We start from the raw sequence: 19959 nt of genomic DNA, 5'->3' as shown, positions 1-19959 counted from the left end.
TTTATTCTAAGAAAGCTTTGTAACAGTCTCACAGGACATTTTTGTAAGCTGGCACGAGAAACATGGTTAAGGTGAAAATAATCAGAGAATAGGTGCAAAACTGTTTGGAAAACATGATCAGTGAGTTGATATTAATGGCTCGTCAGAATTAAAAGACCAGGAATCCACATAAGTCTGTCTTGTGCTATTTGGAGGTTTCATTAACATCCTGGATGATGGCAGATAGGCTGTACTTATTGCACTGTGGATGACATGAGGTTGGGAGGGACTACAGACGTTTTGGAAGGCAAGATTAGAATGAAAATGATCTTGACGAATTGAAGACATGCTCTGAAAAAATTGGATGAAAGTCAGCAGGGACAATATGCTGCACTTAGGAAAAATGAGCTGTACAAATACAGCATTGTGAATGACTGTTTAGGAGGTAGTTCACCACCAAATGGAACTGACCAGTCAAATGGCCAGTCATCAAATGCTAAATAGTTTCCATTTGGAACTAGCTGGATGATGTTGAAAATTTGTTCCTAGGTGCTCAGTGATAGCAGCTCCTTTCTTTTGCTATTCTAAGGGTTGCATCTCCTGCCGCTTCAGATGTTACATTAATATCTGGCCTGTGTAAATGCATTTGATGAAGGCATCCTGCATACGGTCTTAATGCTTTGTAACACAAGCTTTATGAAGGAACTTGTTTTACATGTAGTTCAGATTTGGATTCAGGGCAGTATTCTTTTATGATGCTGAGGATTACCCAGTCTTGTGCCTAAGCAGAAAGTCTGTTGAGATAAAACTGCATGGTGCAGTGGTCCAAAGAGAGAGCCAGGAAAATCTCCCCCGCTCACTAGTTCTAGATAACTCTGCTGTTGTGGGTGATGGGTCCAATAGAGCTTGTGAGCTTTGATGGAAGTGATTCCCAGCTGAACTTCAGGCTTATGATTTTCAATTTTCAAATCCTGAAGTAAAGTTTAGTGACCTTGTGTTTTCCCTATAGTTGGTAGACAGCTTCTTTGGAGGTATTTTTCTATATTTAATCCAGGTGAGTCTGATATGCAAACTTGGGTTTTTTGAAGTGATCCTGAACATATGTCAAAATTGAATACTTTATTGGTTGTAAGAGGTAATATAGGTATGAGATCACTTAAACTTGTAAGGAAGACTAATTTGATACACCTCGGTGAAATACAGATTTGTGCAAGCTAGCTAGATTTGTTTTTAACTCTTCCTGCTTATTTCCTATGTATTAGCACTTACAGCGACAGCCTCCATTGTGTGAATGCTATTAATTCACGTTGTTTTGATTCCTGTGAAACAAATCTTGCATTAGCATACATATCATGCAATTGCTATTTGAATTCAGCTCCCTCATGACTGATTGTAGCAGTCACAAAAATGGGCTGTCATGGAGTACTTATGTCATGTGGCATTTGATAAAATCTCAAAATAGTACTGTTCATGCATACTGCTTTAAGAACAAATCCATACTGGAACTTCTGAAAATTTTCTTCTTTGAGCTTTGCTTTCTAGTGCCCGGATGTGCATTCCAGCACTGCCTATAGGAAAGATTTCTTCTTTTACTTGTTTTTCTATGGTCAACTTCAGTGGCTTTCTTACTCTGAAGGGTAATGACAGAGTGATTTGAATTTAATTTCCTCTAATGCCAGTAACTAGTGATCAAATAAATAGATTGTCAAAACCGTTAAGTAGCCACAGCCACCCTGTTTTCATTTGAGCAACGGCAGCGTAGGCTTTGCGTAACATAAGTGATCTGCCATGAGTAAAGCCATCTGGTTTTGACATTAGCACCTGTGTTAGGAACCTAAATGCCTTGGATTCCCTCTCTGGCTAGCAGAGAGAGAAAGGTGCTTCTGGAGTGTGGCTGAACCCACTGACCTCTGAACCTATAGAGATGTATCTCTTACTTTTTGTTGCATAAACTGAGGTGGGATAACTCAGGACAGCAGAGCTGCAACCTTTTATTGTGCATCTCCTTCTAGTGATTCAGCTAAGAGATGCCAGGTCTTTGAATTTTCGCATCCTGAAGTGTGAGATAAGGTTGGTGATTTAATTTGAATCTCTTAAAAATTCCTAGCAGTGAGTAGGGTTAGATGGCACATCAAAGGCACATTTTGTAAACTAACTTAGGTCATGTATGAAATGAAAAAAAACTACAGTAAAAGTCAAATCAGACTTTACCTAGTATTACCACTTTATGTAATATGGTGTCTGATTTAATCATGCCTTATTACTGAATGTGGGTGTGAGGAGAAAGGGAGTAAGACTCGTACTTTTCTTAATTTGTTGAATAAACATGTAAACAATTTTCTTCTTGAAAAATTGACCAAAAGAGTAAGAATCTCCAAGTTCTGTCCACAGCAGCTCAAGCTTAGACACTAGAGAACTGTGAAAACTGTCAGAAAAACCCAATACTGAAACCTGAAACTGAGTGTATAAATAATAAATAAAAGATCTGACCTGAATGGTAAGATATAACAATCTAGGTACCTTGAAGCAAATATACTGAAAGACAGTATATTAGCAGTGGTAAAATATTACAGTATATCTATTGAATTGAGTCAAAAGAAACAATTGGATCATCTAGTCAGATTTCATTTTCTTTCCCCTCTATGAAATGTTATAGCTGGCATCTGACTCCAGTGTGTCTCCTAGATATGTATCTATTCTCAATTACTTGGCAGAAGAACAATTCACAAGCAAGGGAACTTTTTTGTCTATACCAAAAACTGTTTCACTATTAAAAAATACGTTCCTAATTCATCATCTTAATTTGTCTGGCTACAACTGTTAACTTTCTATTCTTGTTATACTTTTTTTATGCTAGATTGCACAGAACCTTAATTCCCATTATTTTCTCTGTGTGAATCCACTTACACACAACAATTGAGGCACCTTTCAATATACTTTTTAATAAACTAACATTATTTAGTTCTTAAATCTCTTACTGCAAAACATGTTCTCCATTCTCAGTTTCATGTTTTTGTATGATTTCCTCAATTTTTCAAATATTAAAAAAAATATGAAGACCTGTATGTAATATTAATCATAATTTGTATGAGTGCCATACAGAGAGGAACACTAATTCATTATTGTTCTGCTCTTACAGTCTGGGAAAGCACAGGCTCTTTATTGCCATGATGTTATTGGGACAAATATGAGAAGATGCCCTATTACATGGCTTCATCTCAAACTCCTATGTAGCATCTATATTCTATAATACAATTTTTCCATCCTTTTTTATCCCTTTTGTTCCTTAGGCTGTAGGCCATAAGGTTTGCTTTCAGTCATCCTACCTCTATAACAGCATTTGACAGTATTAAAGCACATTTTGTTTTATTGGATCCAGGTAACCAAATGATCCTGATAAGTTGTCAGACTGCCCTGTCCTCATTGTTATTTATGTTTCTATTTGTATTCTTGATATTATACCTGTTTCTCCCTCATGGATTACGGTAGATCATGATGATCATTTCACTGGCAAGTATTTTTCTGACATGTCAGTTAATCAGTTTTCAGCCCACTTAGCATGTGCTTTATTGATACTATATAGTGCCAACTTTTTAATCAGTTGTGTGTTATTGAACTAATTGCTTTACAAAGTCTAAGATAAGCAATTTTATTGAATGAATCTGTAATGTTATCATTATCCTGTTAGTATGATGAGAATTATTTACTCTAAATCCATACTGCCTGCCATTAATTACATACATGTACTTTACTCTTTATCAATTAGATTTTGTATCAGCTTGTTTTTTCTTTTGTCTTCATTGATGTCAGGCTAACCAGTCGTGTTGCTTGTTCTTTAAAAATTAATGACACATTAGCATTCTTCTGGAATTTCCCTGCTATTTTAAGATTTATTAAAAATTAATAGAAGAGATGAGAGATGCCCTCAGTTATTTGGGCCTGTTGATTTGAATATAATTATCTCCAACAGATGCTGTCTGATATTCTCCCCAGTTACTAATTATTGAGTAGTGAAATCTCTGTTTGCCAAGTTAAAATGTAAAACATGGAATGTTGCCAAAGCTTAAGCTTTGTGTTTATAGTGTTCCTAAAGTCATGAGTCCTTTAAGCATGCCCTATCTCATCCTTTAATATGATAAAAATAATAAATAGATATCAGAGACAATCTGTTACCAGAAAGGCTTGAAAGCTTTATAGTTATAATTACAGATCTAATTATGAGAAACATTAAATATGGATGAAGTTTTCACACTTACAGTTTAAAAGATAAAATAGATTTTGTTCTTAGATTAAAAATGAGAAACTGATTTGTAAGTGTGGTACATGATGACTTTAGACCTAAGTGTGTCTAAAAGTAAAATATGACATGTAAAAATGACCCTTAGGAATGCTAACATTGTAAAATATCAGAGGAAGAATTGTGCCTAGATATACCTGTAATCCTTAAACCAGAGAGGTACACTCTGAAATTTCTTTAACTATCACAGGTGATTTTGGACAATTCTGTTACTGGGTTATTTAGAACCTGTAACGACTCTGACAGCAGCATTGTCTTAAGTTGCAGTCTCTTTCTGCACAAACTAGAAGATCTATCAATAGAACTCAATTACACTATGACTCCCTTTCACTGAAGTTAACATTTATATATGTGTCTGTGTTGTGGTTTGAGCTCAGAGGGCAAGTGAGCATCACACAGTTGCTCACTTTCCCCTTCCCCCCCAGTGCTGAGAAGGAGAAAATAAGCCAAGGCTCAGGATTTGAGATAGGACAGGGAGGGATGAACCACCCATTATGGTCACAGGCAAAAGGCAGACTCATTAGGGGAAGAAAGGACGTAGATTTATTATAGACACTAACAACAACACCACTTATATAGAGTAAGACAGTGAGAAGCATTGCCACATCTTGAGAACACCTTCCCCCCACCCCTCCCTTCTTCCCCGGCTCAGTTCTGCTCCCAGTATCTCTACCTCCTCCCCCAGCAGCGCAGGGGCAGGGAATGGGGGGTGCAGTCAGTGCTGCTGCTTCTTCCATCTTCAGTGGGGGGAACTTCTGGAACTTCTTCCCCCTGTTCCAGCGTGGTCCCCCACTCACAGGAAACAGTCCTCCACAAACTTTCTCCAACGTGAGTCACTCCCACGGGGCGCAACATTTCCCTTGCTTCTCCAGTGTGGGACACCAACTTTCTCCAACTGGATTCCCTCCCACAGGCTGCAGCCCTTCCTGAGCTGCTCCGGCGTGGGACACCCCACATGCTGCAATCCGCCCAGCACCGAACTACAATAGCGGGGGCTGCTTCCTCCCAGAGGATCCCAGCCTCCTTTAGGTGCAGCCACCTTGATCTTGCATATGAGGATCCTCACAGGCCATAAATCAGTGTCTGCTCCACTGTAGATCTTCATGGGTGGCAGGGGGGGCCCGCCCTGCCGTCTCACCACAGGATACAGGAGGGTCTCTGCTCCGGCACACCTCCCCCCTCCTTTCTTCATGAATTCCCTCCACTGACCTTGGTGTTCACACAACTGCTGCAACTCCTCCTCACAAGTCCAACTCCTCATCACCACGTCCCTTCTTAAATGCATTATCCCAGAGGCGCAGCTGATTGGCTCAGCCTTGGTGCAGAGGTGGGGCTGACTTGGAGCCAGGGGAGCTTCAAGAAGCTTCTCACAGGGGTACACCACTGTAGCCCCCTCCCCTGCTACCAGAAAACCCCACCACTCACTCAAACCCAGGACAGTCTAACTTCAGTGACAGGAGACTTATCTGACAGTAAGTACACTTTGAAAAAAGTATGCCCAGTAATAATTATAAACTACTACTGCAAATTTTAGAAATATCAGTATCACTGATTTATACATTAATATTTTCCTTGTTATGCTGAGGTTATAATGTGATAATAATTATGAAAATTATAAAACAATATTCTTATTCTAACAATTGTGCAGGAGCAGCTGTTGTTATTGTTAGGTCTTTTTGTAAAAAGAGCAGTGGTGTAAGAAATTCGTCTAGGAACCATCTGTTAATAGCAGTTGTATATTCAGAGCTTCCCACTGGAAAAAATGGACTCAACTGGGTTAGCACAGAAAGTATTAAGATACAGATTCGGGAATAAAAGACACATTTAAAAGGACAAATGAAAGAAAATTTGCCTAGGTGCTTAGATTGCTTTCATGATCACCAAGCAACAAATAGACTTTCACTTTTCTCCCTTTTATTTTTTACAAGGAGTCAGATAAAAAGCAAGCACTTTTCCATCTAAGCTTCCTGTCTTTTAAATTCCCAGAGTCTCTGAAAACAAGTGTAACTTGGAATATGAAAGAAATATTTTTACTACCTAGTGATATCAGCAGCTGTATAGTAGTTGGCATGAGCTATCTGAGTTTTAAGAGGACATATTCTAAATAGAAAAGTTATTTAAAGTTTTTCCTTCTGCACAGTGTTACTGGTAGAATGTTGTCACAGGAACCTTAATCTCAGATTTCCTGATTTTTTTATTGATATAAAATTACAGCCATTAATTACGGATATGCCAGGAGTATTTTTTTTTTTTTTAATTTCTGTAAATTATCCTCTCTAAAGAAAGTCTCTTGATTAGAAAACAAGGTTCTCTGATCTAAAACCAGACAGTGGCATAGGTGCAAGCAAACTATGACTGTTGACTTGGTTTATTGACCATAGGAACCATCACTTTTTAAGTTTAAGTGCCTGATGCAGTTACCCATGTCTAGGCATTTAGTGCTTCTTGACCCAGCTAATGTATCCAAGACACTCAGGTATGACACAGAGTTCTCAGGTGTGGCACAGGACTTACAGAGACCTGTGACCTCCTAGATCAACACCTAAAGGTTAAGACAGTTACCATCAGGCATCCCAAATGGCACTAGCAATCTGTTGAGGAAATTCAAATTGAGCCTTGGGTATTTGCATGGACTCAATTGCAAGAGGGGGCTTCAAATCTAGAGTGCAAAGTGTTTGTGACTAAATAGATCTTATTCTGCATTTGATGTGAAAATCTGTTCTTTTGTATGATTAAATGCATTATAAAGAAATCAGCAAGAAAGATTTGCTACCCTAGAAATTAGTGTTTGCTATATCAGATCTGTGACCTGAGAGATTCTGCTACTGTTATCTGCCATTCTGTATGTATCTTGAATTTATGTTTTGATGCTTCAAAGAAAGCTCCAGAAACATTGTTACAATCATAACACACCTGACCTTATTTTCCCACTATGAATCCAGCTTGTAAATTACATTGAATTTCATAAAATACTGATATAATACAGAATTTAAAGCTTAAAAAAAAGTGTTCATAGGCTGTGTTCATAATTGTCTAGAATGGTGCGGTGAAGGTGTTTTACAGAATTAGATCACCCCAGTTTTCAGAATAAACACAAATTAATAAGATATCATTCACCTATATAATGTAAGAGAGCAGTATTAATAACACTCAGGAGATAAGTTGTCTAAAGTCAGTGTAGAACCACAATATTATTTAATCGTAAAATGTTTATTGAGTGATCCTGGCCCAGAATCAATTTAATTTGAGCTTCAGGAACTTCTCTGCAGCATGGAGTTCTGTACTGTCTTCTGGGTTTATTTTAGGTTTATTTCTATATTCTCACTAGCTGGGTGCTTTTGCCTTGTGTTCTGGCAATATGGCAAAATGGAAGCGTCTTTTAGAAAAATGTATAGGAATGGAATTTTTTTTCCAAAATTGCGCGCTCAGAGTTAGATGTCTAAATTCATATAGCAGAAGAGGTAACCAAATTCTTGATATCTTAATGAGAAATCTATCTCTTATCAGTTATCTGATCCAAGCCTATTTCTATATTAGTACTTTCTATACAGCAGTGTCCATTTTGCATTTAGGCTCTGTCACATTCTGAGCTTATTACTTGACAGTAAATCACAGTTACTGAGAGTAACCTTTAAGCTCTTCAGAACTACATCATCTTTCTCTGTTCTCAAAGGTTTTTGTCATCCTTCAGCATATGCTTTGTGTGATTTTAATGAAGCGAGGTTCACACAGTCCCTCAGGTCACTAATGAAAATGAATAGTACAGAACCCGGTGCCAATTCCTTTGAGATCCCAGTTAATGTATTGCTCCCTATCTGGAAGCTGTACAGTTGCTGCTTACTTACTTCATGATCCTGCAGCCATATTTTATGTCTGCTATGGTATTTTTACCAACACAGTAGTTCTTCAGTCAGCAGCTGTGCAGTGCCTGGTTTGGGTACAGAGACAGACATAGGGTTCCTTTCAAAATCCTTCAGCTCCTGGTAATTCATTTTTAGTTATTGACTTCTTTACCTAATTGACCATCTGGAATGATTTTTTAATACCTTATCAATAATTATCCTTCTTCATTTTTCTGTAATTTTCTGGACCTGGAAACTACATGAGTAGATTGGTACTTTTGAATCACTTTTTTTTTTTGAATCATAGCACTTCTTTGTCTTTTGCAATGATCTTATTATTGAAGGGTTCTTATCAAGTGAAGTGGAGTCAGTTATCTCCTTCTGCATCCTTTGCATTCCTGTGCAGAACTAATTTATCAGCTCACTTGTTGGGTTGATGCTGTACTCCATACACATTGAGTACCCTACATAGAAATATTCAGTTGGTCTATTGGGATGAATTATTTCTTTGGCAATATTGCAAGAATTAGTGATTTTATCGAGTCACCCTATTCAGTAAGATATTTAATCGCATTGCCTAATCGAACTTCTAAGATGCTTAAAAGTAGTTATGTGCTGAATCAGCAGCTCTACTTAAGCTGATGACGAGTATGACCTATGAAGGAATAAAACAATTTAAATCATCTTATATTGAAAAAAATCTGGTGATATTCTAGCCACTTCTAGACTACATGCCTAATACTATCTGGTCCATGTAGAGTAGTTCATGCTTATCTACTGTCTTGAGGCAGAACACAAATTACCTAGTAACACTGGTCCAGAAAAAGCCTATATCTGTACAGGTACATGTACTGTAAGCAGTACTGACAGCTTTTCTTTTTCAGAAGGAGGTTTGTTGTGGTATAAAAATGACCTAGGCTTAAATGAAGCACTTAAAATGAGTGCTGTGCATTGTAGTGAATGATCCAGCAATACTTTTAATAGTATTCCCTCACACTGCTAGCCTCTTGAATCTGAAGGATTTTCTAATGCAAACCGTAATGTAAAATTCATTAGCTATCAGTAGCTGGGGTTCTGAATCTGCTTGAGTCAATGAATTAATTTTTATTTAGGAAAATATCCATAAAATGTTGTCTTATTATAACCCTGTATAATATAATGGCTTTTAGATGGCAGTATCATAAATTTAATGTACTTAAAGCATACAACTGGATATGAACTAACATATTCTAGTATTAAGGTGCCCAGATGATCTTTTAAATATTTGAGTGACATTTGCTGAACATGTTTACTAACATGAAATAAGTACATGTGTCCTTCTGTATCTGTATTTCTAGTTACACACGTAGCTAAATTTCAGGATGTTCTTTAAAAATTCAGCTGGAACTACATATTTGTGTGTGCATCCATTCAGATATGTATGGCCCTCTGGCATCATGAAGAAGTGACTACAGGAAATGCACAGGAAAAATGTTGCAAGAAGCTTTAGTTTCACACTGACAGATTTAGACTAATCTATTGATATTGCATGCAGTGCATATAAGCAAGAAAAATCATTAAAGCTTCTGTTCACCAATTTAGTTGTCAAAATGCATCTGTAAATTAGATTAAAAGAAGAGGACTTTCAGAAGAACAATAAGATATTAATTATACTAAAGGGCAGACTGAAAAGTTTCATCTTTTCTGTGGACAATCAAGATTAATTAAAATGATGAGTTTTAAGTCAGTGGTCTGAAGCCTCAGGATAACTAGGTGAATACTACAAGATTTTCTTTTTAACTTTCAGCAATTTCTTTTGTCTGTTTCTGTATCAGATGTCTGTGCTGTGACCAGAAAGTCAGAATCAACCTGAACATGAATGGAAAAATCATATTGACTGGTTTTTTTCTCAGACCAGAATTCACCATGATTAGCTTTTTAAGTCTGACGTGAAATTGCGCTAAGACTGAACCAAAAATCAGGATTTTCATTTGCTGGATCAGAGAATACAAGGAAGGAGAAAAATGGATGTTGCTTAGCTGTGTCCCTGTTCAGTGTAGTTGAAGCTATGTCTTATTACAACCTTTCTTGTCTTTGCTTTACCCAGGTGACTCAAAGCACAACTAACATGAATCCTCACTTCTGCGCTGTAACACTGTGTCGTGTTGCTTTGTAGACCCTAACAGGGACCTGCTCAGGATGGAGGGGGGAAGTTTGCTAAGGTTACCTCTTAACAATTTCTTGGGAAATGGTGTGACCAGTGTTTGGTTTTGGTAAAGGACTATGTACTGCAATTATTAACTGGGTGCTGTAAATGCTTAGAGGGAATCAACTGCCTGAGCTTCTCCTTACCAAAGTTCAGGAGTACTTGGATACTCGTCTTTATCTGTACATGCCACAGGCACAGATTTAACAGGAAAGGGAGCAACAAACTTGTTCTCCCCCTCCTTTTAGATTCTGTGCCTTAGCACTGGTCCTACCTGAATTCCCATTATGGTGCAGTGTGACAGAGACTCTTCAGCAGCTCAGCCCCAGGTGCCAGAGGAGCTGGGAAGACAAATGATGCTCAGCCTCTGGAAACAGTAAAAAATGGCCAACACACTGTGTTGTGGTACTGCCCCTTGTCTCGTGATCTTTCTGTTTTTCAGTGTTAAATTTGCCAACATAAATAAGTTTGATCCAGTTCAAAGCAGTTCAAATTTTTTCACCTATTCTGCCAAATCATTACTGGGCTGACCCCATCTGTTTCAGTCACAGCGATACCTAGATACTAATTGCACTAAACATGTAATGATTTGACTTCTTGCCTGTGACTGTGACTATCCATCTATGGTGGAAACCTGGCCTGAGCAAGGTACAAGAAGGTGAATACATGCTGAGGTGGCTGATAGGTCATCCACAGTGATCATTTTAAAGAGTGTCAATGCTAGTTCAGTTGATGTCTGTGGAAGACAAAGTCACAGTATTGACTGCAGATGAACACACTCGGGATTTGCAAAATAACCTGAAGCAGTAACTGTCCAAATTGCATTCAAAGGCAGTTGGAGCAGCTGCATGTTAACTCCTCAGTGCCTTGGAGAGTCTCCATTTTTGATGGGGTCTCTAGGTATTAGTATGAAAATTCTGCTGTTAGTATTTGTGCTATGATTACATAAGGCTGAAGTCTTAGGAGATTGTTAGCTTGCCCTTTACAGTAGGTGCTTAATTAATGAAAATAACATGTACCGAAGAACATCAGATAGCAAAAAGAATAGCTGATGTACTTTTCACTTTAGTCCTCTTGCTTCACTTTAGTCCTCTTGCTTTCAAGTATTTAGTGTTACTATGGGCTGAGTTTATGTAACACCTTAATTTTGTATTTTTCACAGAAATGTAACCTGGAATAATTTAGCTATCCCAGACACCCACTGTTCCAGAGAGCTAGAAGAAGGTTACCAGTGCCCACCTGGATTTAAATGCATGGACCTTGAAGATCTGGGACTAAGCAGGCAAGAGCTGGGCTACAGTGGCTTTAATGAGATAGGTCTGTCCTACTGGTAAAATCCATTTCAGTATCCATTTAAAAATGTTTATGAAATTAATAGAACACATACCTCATGTCTGTGTTGAAAAGATATCAAGTGCAATCAGTATTCTGATCAAGTAGAGGACATGCCAGAAAGAGAAGCTGTGCTGTTTGATTTGGAATGATGAAGTTATCATCTATTTTTATTTTGCCTGGGATCCCAGGATTTAAATAACTTTAAAACAATGTCTTTATTTAAGAAGAGTCAACCGTTGATTATCACCAGTATGCAAATGTGATGACTAATTTCTGTGTTTTATTTATGCTTCATTTTAGAGTATATAATTCATCCTATTTGTCTAATTTTAGTAGTAATTCCCATGCAAAAAAACCCACTCAGAATACTTTGGTAATTATCTTGGTACTAAAGAGAAGGGGGAAGAGAAAATGAGATCATGTGTATCTGTGGCTATCTCTATCCAAACTCGGTAAGTCAGAACATCACCCAGAAAAATGATTGGGAATCGGTCATATTTTGCAGTCCAGGTGCAATTTGTGTTCTGTGAAGAACACTTCAGAGTCACCAGAACACATTTGCTGCTAGCTGCAATGTGTTGTGCCATCCCCATGGGGAAATGATCTTAGAACAATAATTCAGGAAAGGTGACAAGAGCATGGGCAGCTGTGGCAAGATCCATATCCAAATGGAAAATATGTGGTTACCTTGACAGAACATTATGGTTATCTCTCATTTATTTAATAGACAGAGGTCTACCAGGAGCCTGCAGCTGTAAATTTTCATTTCAGCACAAGTAGGGAAGTCCCTTCAAAAGATAAAGCATGACTGCAGGCCATATTCTTAGTGATGCATCTCTCTGACTCTGATAAGGTTTTTTGGTTTTGTTTTTTTTTTTTTTTAATTTTTCCTGGCTTGAGCTCCAGACTGTTATCCTGGCCCCAGCTGAACTTGAAAGTAAAAAAAAAAAAGGTTTAATGACTGAATGACTGCAATCCAAAAAGTTTTTTTGAATATTGAAAGCCTTTGCAGCTGAAATCACTTCAGTTGGTTCCCAGGCTGCTGAATATACACAGTGAGCTAGAGAGTTACAAGAAATAGTCAGAGTCCTGCTACAACACGTACTCTGTGATACCAAATGCTTTCTGAACAAAAACTGCTGTCTGTGTCCTTTCTTTTTTCTTGTGAGAAAGGGAGAAAAAACTGATTTCAACCAAGCCTCATTCTGTTTCCTCTGAAAGTCAGAAGCACACCAGTTGTACCAGTCCTGCTAGCTAAATAGAAATACTGATAGTACCTATCTTTTATGTAAATTTTTTTCTTCAGTAGATCTCAAAGGATAACCCTGTCGATCTCTTACACAACCCTCAGATTCATAGGTTAGTGGCATACTGCCATGCCTGGGTGAACACGAGCTGAGTTCACACCAGAAGCCGAAAACATCCACACCCAAGTTCTCTAGTTCAAGATGGTTTGGCAAGGGGGCGTGGGATAGGAGTACCACCAGAAGAATTATGCCTCAGATTGAAATCACCCTTCTTATCTTGACATGCAAATTATTTGTGGCATTGAAGGCTGTTATTCTAGCTGCCTGCCTGGTCACCAGGGAAAAGTAGTTGCAATGCCTTAGACAAGCTTATATGGGTAGATGATTTGAATGAGGCTCAGAGTGCATAATATAGGAGGCCAGTATGTTTTTAATGATGGGGGCAGGTTGGCAAAGAGAGGTGAAATAGTCTGTCCAAGGGTGCCTGCAAGGCTAGTTGGAAAAACAAGTCTCAAACTCCAGTCTCCCAAGTTGCAGTCCTATACTTTATCAATATGTCATTCTGAGTGCTGCATTTTAAAGATCAAAGATTGCTAATAGACTTAGGAGTCTTGTCATTGATATATTGGTTTTGTATAGAAATAGGTAACAAGATATAACACCTCTTGGTACAGCAGCCAGAATTAAGTTGAATATCAATTGAAAGCTGGTTACTAAACTTTAAAATACTGTTTAAGACACAGCAGCTTTGTCGCAAAAAGTTAAATAAGCTTCCTCAAATTAGGAGTGTTTTAAACAGGGTTATAACTAGGAAATTTATCAATATTTTATAAATCTCCAATTTGTGATATACCTTTGTATGTAGTTAACAGGTAAGTAATGCAGTAGATCTTTTCTGTGTAATTACACTATTTTCTTGTATACATTAATTGATATTTTACTTGCAGATATTATTATGCAGCCTGTCCTGTTGGTTCCTGAAATCTGTCATTACAAAAATCACAAGAGCATAGCAGTTTGGCAGCTACTATATAATTAGTACCACTTAATTTGCAGTATATAAGTACAAGCTATGCATATTTGAATTTGATAATTTCTGTTATTTTTCTTCTCTTTAAAGAAAAACGGAGGGTTTTTTAAAATTTTATTACTGGGTGAAAACCAAGCTGTCCTAATCAGATAGAAGCTAATAGAGTTTTTTACACTGTGAGGGCTATGCCAAGTAGGTATTTTCATATTTGGAAAATTCCTTAATATTTAACATACCCTGCTCCCACTTTTAGAAATTGCTTTGGTTTTGAAGAGATGAAAATTTAAAAGATGATAGTGTAAATTCTGGTGCTTGACAATACATTTATTTCCTAAGTTTTCTACTTTTAGTTTTGAGGTTTTCTGTTTATCTGTTTTGTGTATGCTTCTGTGCAAGTATGTAAGTTTTTTTAAGGAATAACATAGTTACAGACTACTGATAAATATGGTTGAAATCGTCTTGTCAAGATAATCTAGGCCATTCCATTCAGTTGTGAAGCAGACTTCACATCCATGCAGACAATCTATTGCACTGCTTCATTATCTGTACTCTTAGGAAGATTTTCATAAATTATAACCTGAATCTTTCTTTTTTGCAGTTTAAGATAATAATTTCTCACCACTTAATCACCACTGACATAGAATGTCAAAAAAGCTTTTCTGCATCTTTCAAGACTGTCATTATGCTTCTTCTACCCTCTATGGCCCTGCTGGGCCATATAACTCCAAATGTTTCAGATTTTTGCTACAGGACTTATATTTTATGCCTTAAATTATTCTTATTGTCCTTCTCTAGACCTTTTCCAGCTGATTCACCTCTTTGTTGAAGTGCAGTACTGGAAGAAAAGCCAAGTAGAGACATTACTTCATGTGTTTTTAAGCTCTATTACAGTTTCTATATTCCAGTGAGATGTTTTCCATTTTCAGAACATGTGAGTGATTAATGCATTTTTCTGATTTGTTACAGCCTTTGTGTCCTTTTGAAAGAGCTGCCATCACTGTTTTCCATGCTTTCTTTGTTTACTTGATTATTTCTTTTTAAATGTAGACCCTTACATTTGTCTCTTGAATAGCTTGCTTTTTTTTCAGACAATTTTTCAGATTTTTTCTTCAATTTGCAAAGATCTGGAATTTTAATCCTTTCCTCCTGAATACTTTCAGTACCTCTTAGTGTACTTTTATCTGAAATTTGATGAGTATAGTTTATTTTCTATCAACCTGGTCAAGAGTGAAAAAATAAGTGTAAACAGACCAAGATCAGGCTTTGTTGGAACCTCATTTGGCAGTCTTCCTTTCTGACAATGTTACATTAATAACTGCTCATAAAGACACTTAACAAATGGTTTTGCACCCGTCACAGAGTAGTTTCACCTAGCCATATTTCTGTATGTTGTCATGGTGAGACAGTGTTAAAAGCTTTTTAAAATCAAGATGTATACGATCAAGTGCTTCTCCTCTCTTTACAAAACCTGCTTCCATTCTGCATTTGTACAGCAATAATACATGATTTTTGCCATAGGTTCTCCAGTGCCTGCACTCTTCCGATATGTATTAATAATATAATATTTAGACTTGATGTTTGTGAAGGTAATTTTTCAAACATGGGCCACATCAGCGTATATCTACATCTAATGCCTCTGTTCCTCAGTGAACGTATTTCTAGATTGGATGTATAATTGGACTAACGCCAACTGGTTTTGCCAACCTTACCAGTGTAATCCCTAATGAGAGTGAAGTTACTAAAAGCTCAGGCAGTTCTGGCTGGCTGCTAGGAAAGTTATGAGCAATGGTCACAGAGGTCTATCTTAGAACTGTCTGTGAAACTGGAGAATTAATGAAACTGAGTGGAGAACCAAGCTCTGTACCTCAAACCCATTTCTCTGTGAAGTTTTGAAATGGGAGAAAGGAATAGTAGAGAAAGAATAATCTGCGCTCCTAGGTGAGGTGACTTCAGATGTTTCAGATTCCAGCTGATGGGAGGCTACAAGAAGTTACTATTTTCTTCTGGTAAGTTGCTCATAAATTCAATAGAAACCTGAGTACTCTTTCCACAGTGTGACACAGAACTTTACTTCCTAAGTAGGTGTTGTTCTTATACAGTGGATGCTTTTGAAGTCTTTTACTTGAAGTCTTTTATCCATCAGGATGCCTGAAAGATTCTTTGAATACTACCTGTGGGGCTGAGTAAGAGTAAGAGAAAGGATATGAATGAAAGGCTTGGCTGGCTCTGTGGATGTGGGTGGCAAAGTTCCTTACTATTGACTATACTGTATGGTACTCTTATCTTTCTCAGACTTCTTACCTGATTTTGATTCAGGGTCCTGTAAAAAGGTTGATGTTTCCTTCATGTTAGAACAGCATTCAGCCTTGTCTTCCACTGAGAGCATTGGGTACATTCACAGCTGGCCTGTTTCTGATTTTATTCTCTTCTTTGTGTTTTTCCTAGCTATGTTTAATTCTGTAGGGTGTAGCTGAGAGCATGACAGTATCATGAAGTGTGCAAAAAAAGTTGAGCTAAATATTGAGAAAAATTACCTTTGTTTTGTGGATAAACCCCAGTAATTGCACAACTCATTAAGCATGTGGTTGTATTTGCATAAGTATTTGCATCTGCTATATCTAAAAAGCATAAATATAGTTGTTGAATTAAATAAGAGCATGCAAGACTTGGCAGTTGAAGAACTATGACAAGAACTTCTATCATCCATGTCACTTTTTCTGGGTGTGTGTCTACCTTTAGTCAAAATTTAACACGGCAGTAATTGCTGTCAGGCCCACACTAAGGTTGTTGGCAGAGCTGTCTGTGTGGGTGCTGCTGGGAAAGGGTGTCACGTAGACTTAAATGTGTCAGAACCCCCACTGTTGCTGGATCCTGGGCAGTTATCCTCCTTAGCTGTACTTTCCACACAGTACAGATCCTTTTGCATACAGATTTTTGAAACATCTGGCTAGTAATCATTCTACATGCCTCATGGGTGCCATCATCTGTAATCATCTACAGATGTACACTTGCAGCTACATTACTGATTTTACTCTTCATGTAATCCTAGAGAATATTTTTTCATGATTTGCAGTGCTACATATTGCTTCAAATATTTTCAAAAGGAAAAGGAAGTCCTGAATGAAAGATAACTAAAAGTTAAAAAATACAAAGTAGGCAAGAGAAGTTTTATGCCATGAAACATCATTCTGAAAGCAGAAGGCGATCTTATTCTATGCTGTATCATCATCCCATCTGTTACTTGCTAGGGCCAGTACCCTATTAAATTATACTAATTACATCTCATACCTGCAGAGAGTATTTGATAAAGACTGCCATATTAATGTCCATTTTACATATAGGAGATAAACACACTCGTATTTTGGAGACAAACAATGAAATTTTAATGGCAAGGAGTGCTTCAAAGCACATATAGAAAAATTACATCTGTATTAAACCTTACTTGCCTAACAGTAGAATTGAACACTATTCAGTGGCACAGTGAGCCAGCAAAATCATCTAATTTCATGGTCTGTAAAATACCAACAAAGCTTTAGGTCTCAGATATTTCCCACTTTTATTATAAGGCCTTTTCCCTTATAATACATAACCCAGAATTAAAATATTCTTGGCTTGCCTACAGTTGAAAGCCTTTTCTCAAATTAGTAATTAGGAGGAAAAATTGTATATGTCGCTGTGAAAAATGTCTGCCATGATTAGATTAAAAGTGAACCTAATTTAATGTTTGTGAAAGGAAACAACAAGGTGGGGGCAAAGTCAACTTCCTCAATTCACTTATAGGTATTGTTTTAATAAAAGACTTGTACAAGGTTCAAAATAGCTCCTTTGTTTACTCATAAATTGAAATTTCATCTACCAAACATGGGAGTTACATTGGTTCTGTTTGGAGTTCTTTTGTGATGGGAGAAGTACTTTTGAGTGTGCAACCAGTTTGAATTATGAAGGTGCTGCTCTTAGACTGGAAGAAGATTGGGGTGGCATTAGGTCCGTTGTTCAGAAGGAAGGGATTAAGGTTAACATAGTATGCTGTGAACCTGGATTTTGTGTCTCACTGCCACAGTCCGTTAAGTACATTTTCCATGAGAGATTTAAAGTTGCCTAGAGGTTGGATACCTGTCTCTAGGATTAGAATTCATAGTGGCTGAGTAGTGTGTTGTGTAGTGAGGTGTGATAGACACATGAAAGCCAAACAACTGGAAAGGGTGGAAGGATGCTTACACCAGTCTGGAATAAAAGCTGAAAAGTCAGCCTAAATCAGATCTCCAGTTAGATACTCCTAGAAACAGCAAGCATGCAGAGCTACGAGTCCATTAGTTTATGTGGACACCTGTATCATGAATCTGGCTTCAGGAGACTGATACAGGTTCTTAAAGAGAAAGTAGAAGTGACCCACATTTTTATAAAGTAGTGCAGAGGTCAAAGTGAGAGACCTGCATTCTGGAAGGATGCCCTACCCACCCCCACGAAGGGTCTGGGGCAGAGAATGCTCCCTTCCACCTCCCTCTCTCTGAATCTGCAGCAGCAGGAATTCCTAGCCCCAGGGAAAGTCACCAGACTTGTGACTAGAGGCAGTACTATAAAGACCTGGTCTTTGTGATTATTTCGTGAAGTTATTTCCAATTTTTCTTCATGGTCTGACTAACACAAAAATGTATAAAACCACCTTTAACATTTTGGAGGCTGAATGTTAACAAGACATACTGACATGAAGAAAAAAAAAAAAAAAAGCCAAAAAGAAACCAAACCAAACCAAAAAACAAAAACCAAACACTTGAAAAGCCAACTTGCTGTTCCTGCTGCCACTAGATGAAAAAAGAGCTTATCACTGGTGGCAGAGGCTGACCTTTTAATTTCTCTGTCACTCTACACCCACTTGACACAGCCTGCTTGCCTCTTGCTGACAGTATTAGCAGACACTTGCTCTTTCGAGGTCCCTGACATGGGCAAGAGAGACAGGTGGATTATGACTGATTAGTTGTCCTAGGCAACTGCCTACTTTGCTAGCTCTGTCACTTCAAGGTCCATGAGGAACAGTGAATTATGAGTTGATGAACGGAATAAAAGTTACAGTTCCAGGTTATTTGTTTAAAGTAGGAGATATAACTGATAGTGAAAAAGATTGCAAGGGTGTTTTCAGCCTCCTAATGTGCCTTCTTCCTCCCCCCACTGCCCTTTCACAGAGTCATCTGCACCTGAATGAAGCCAATGTCATTTTGCACAGACATAGCTGGCCAGAAATGCATATCAGCATCACCACCACAGCCTGAATCCCTTGAGTCTGGGTAATTTGGTATCTGGAATAATAGAAAGCAATGACAGGATGTGATTATTAAGTCAGACCCTCCATTTAATTGTATCTGTTAAAGGCTGAGAGAGTCAGCTCTTATGGAAGAAGCGTTGGTTCAGTAAAGATTTAATCAAAATTCGTGGTCAGACTCTTTTATTCTGTGGATGATATGTACACTTGATATATGTATTGAGTCTTGATGCTCTGTTTATCCGAGCAAGTGCATCATAGTATTAAACACTTTGATAAACAGGTCTAATCTTACTCCATTTATAGAGCTCATTGATTCAGACACTTGCATGCAAAGTGCCTAATAATGAGGCCTTCATCCATGACGCAGCCTGTGGAGTTATTGTGGTAACATGACAAGTAATAACAATGTTAATGTGTGAAGATGTCAGAATGTAATTAGGGAAGCCATTCAGACTGTCTAGTGATAAAACTCGTATTTTCTAAATGTGAGCTAAAATGACTTAAAGTATGTCCCATTAGTCCACTGATTGAGAAAGCAGTGAAAATATTTATTTCAAAAATGGTGATAGATTTTTGGTTTTCTCACTGGAATTCCTTCCTAAGTCTTGCAGACTGCCGTGGTTTGAGCTCAGAGGGCAACTGAGCACCACACATCCACTCACTCTCCCCTTCACCCCAGTGATGAGAAGGGATGAATAAGCCAGGCTTGGGAATCGAGATAGGACAGGGAGGGATGAATCACCCATAATGGTCAAGGGCAATAGGCAGACTAGTTAGGGGAAGA

The 19959-nt window shown here is 37.8% G+C and overlaps 1 protein-coding gene across 2 annotated transcripts in view; it reads left to right on the top strand.

Moving 5' to 3' along the window:
- The window catches only part of NALCN (sodium leak channel, non-selective), a 248499-nt gene that overhangs the window by 40785 nt on the left and 187755 nt on the right, over window positions 1–19959 (top strand). For both annotated transcript variants that reach the window (XM_042806091.1, XM_042806090.1), the window contains exon 7: window positions 11466–11620. In XM_042806091.1, coding sequence (XP_042662025.1) covers window positions 11466–11620 — 155 coding nt within the window. The remainder of the gene's footprint in view (window positions 1–11465; window positions 11621–19959) is intronic.

This window comes from Tyto alba, unplaced genomic scaffold, assembly GCF_018691265.1.
Source record: "Tyto alba isolate M040663 unplaced genomic scaffold, T.alba_DEE_v4.0 Super-Scaffold_45, whole genome shotgun sequence".
Classification (NCBI taxonomy): domain Eukaryota; kingdom Metazoa; phylum Chordata; class Aves; order Strigiformes; family Tytonidae; genus Tyto; species Tyto alba.
The sequence above is the reverse complement of the archived record's forward strand: the minus strand, read 5'-3'. Positions and strand labels throughout refer to the sequence as shown.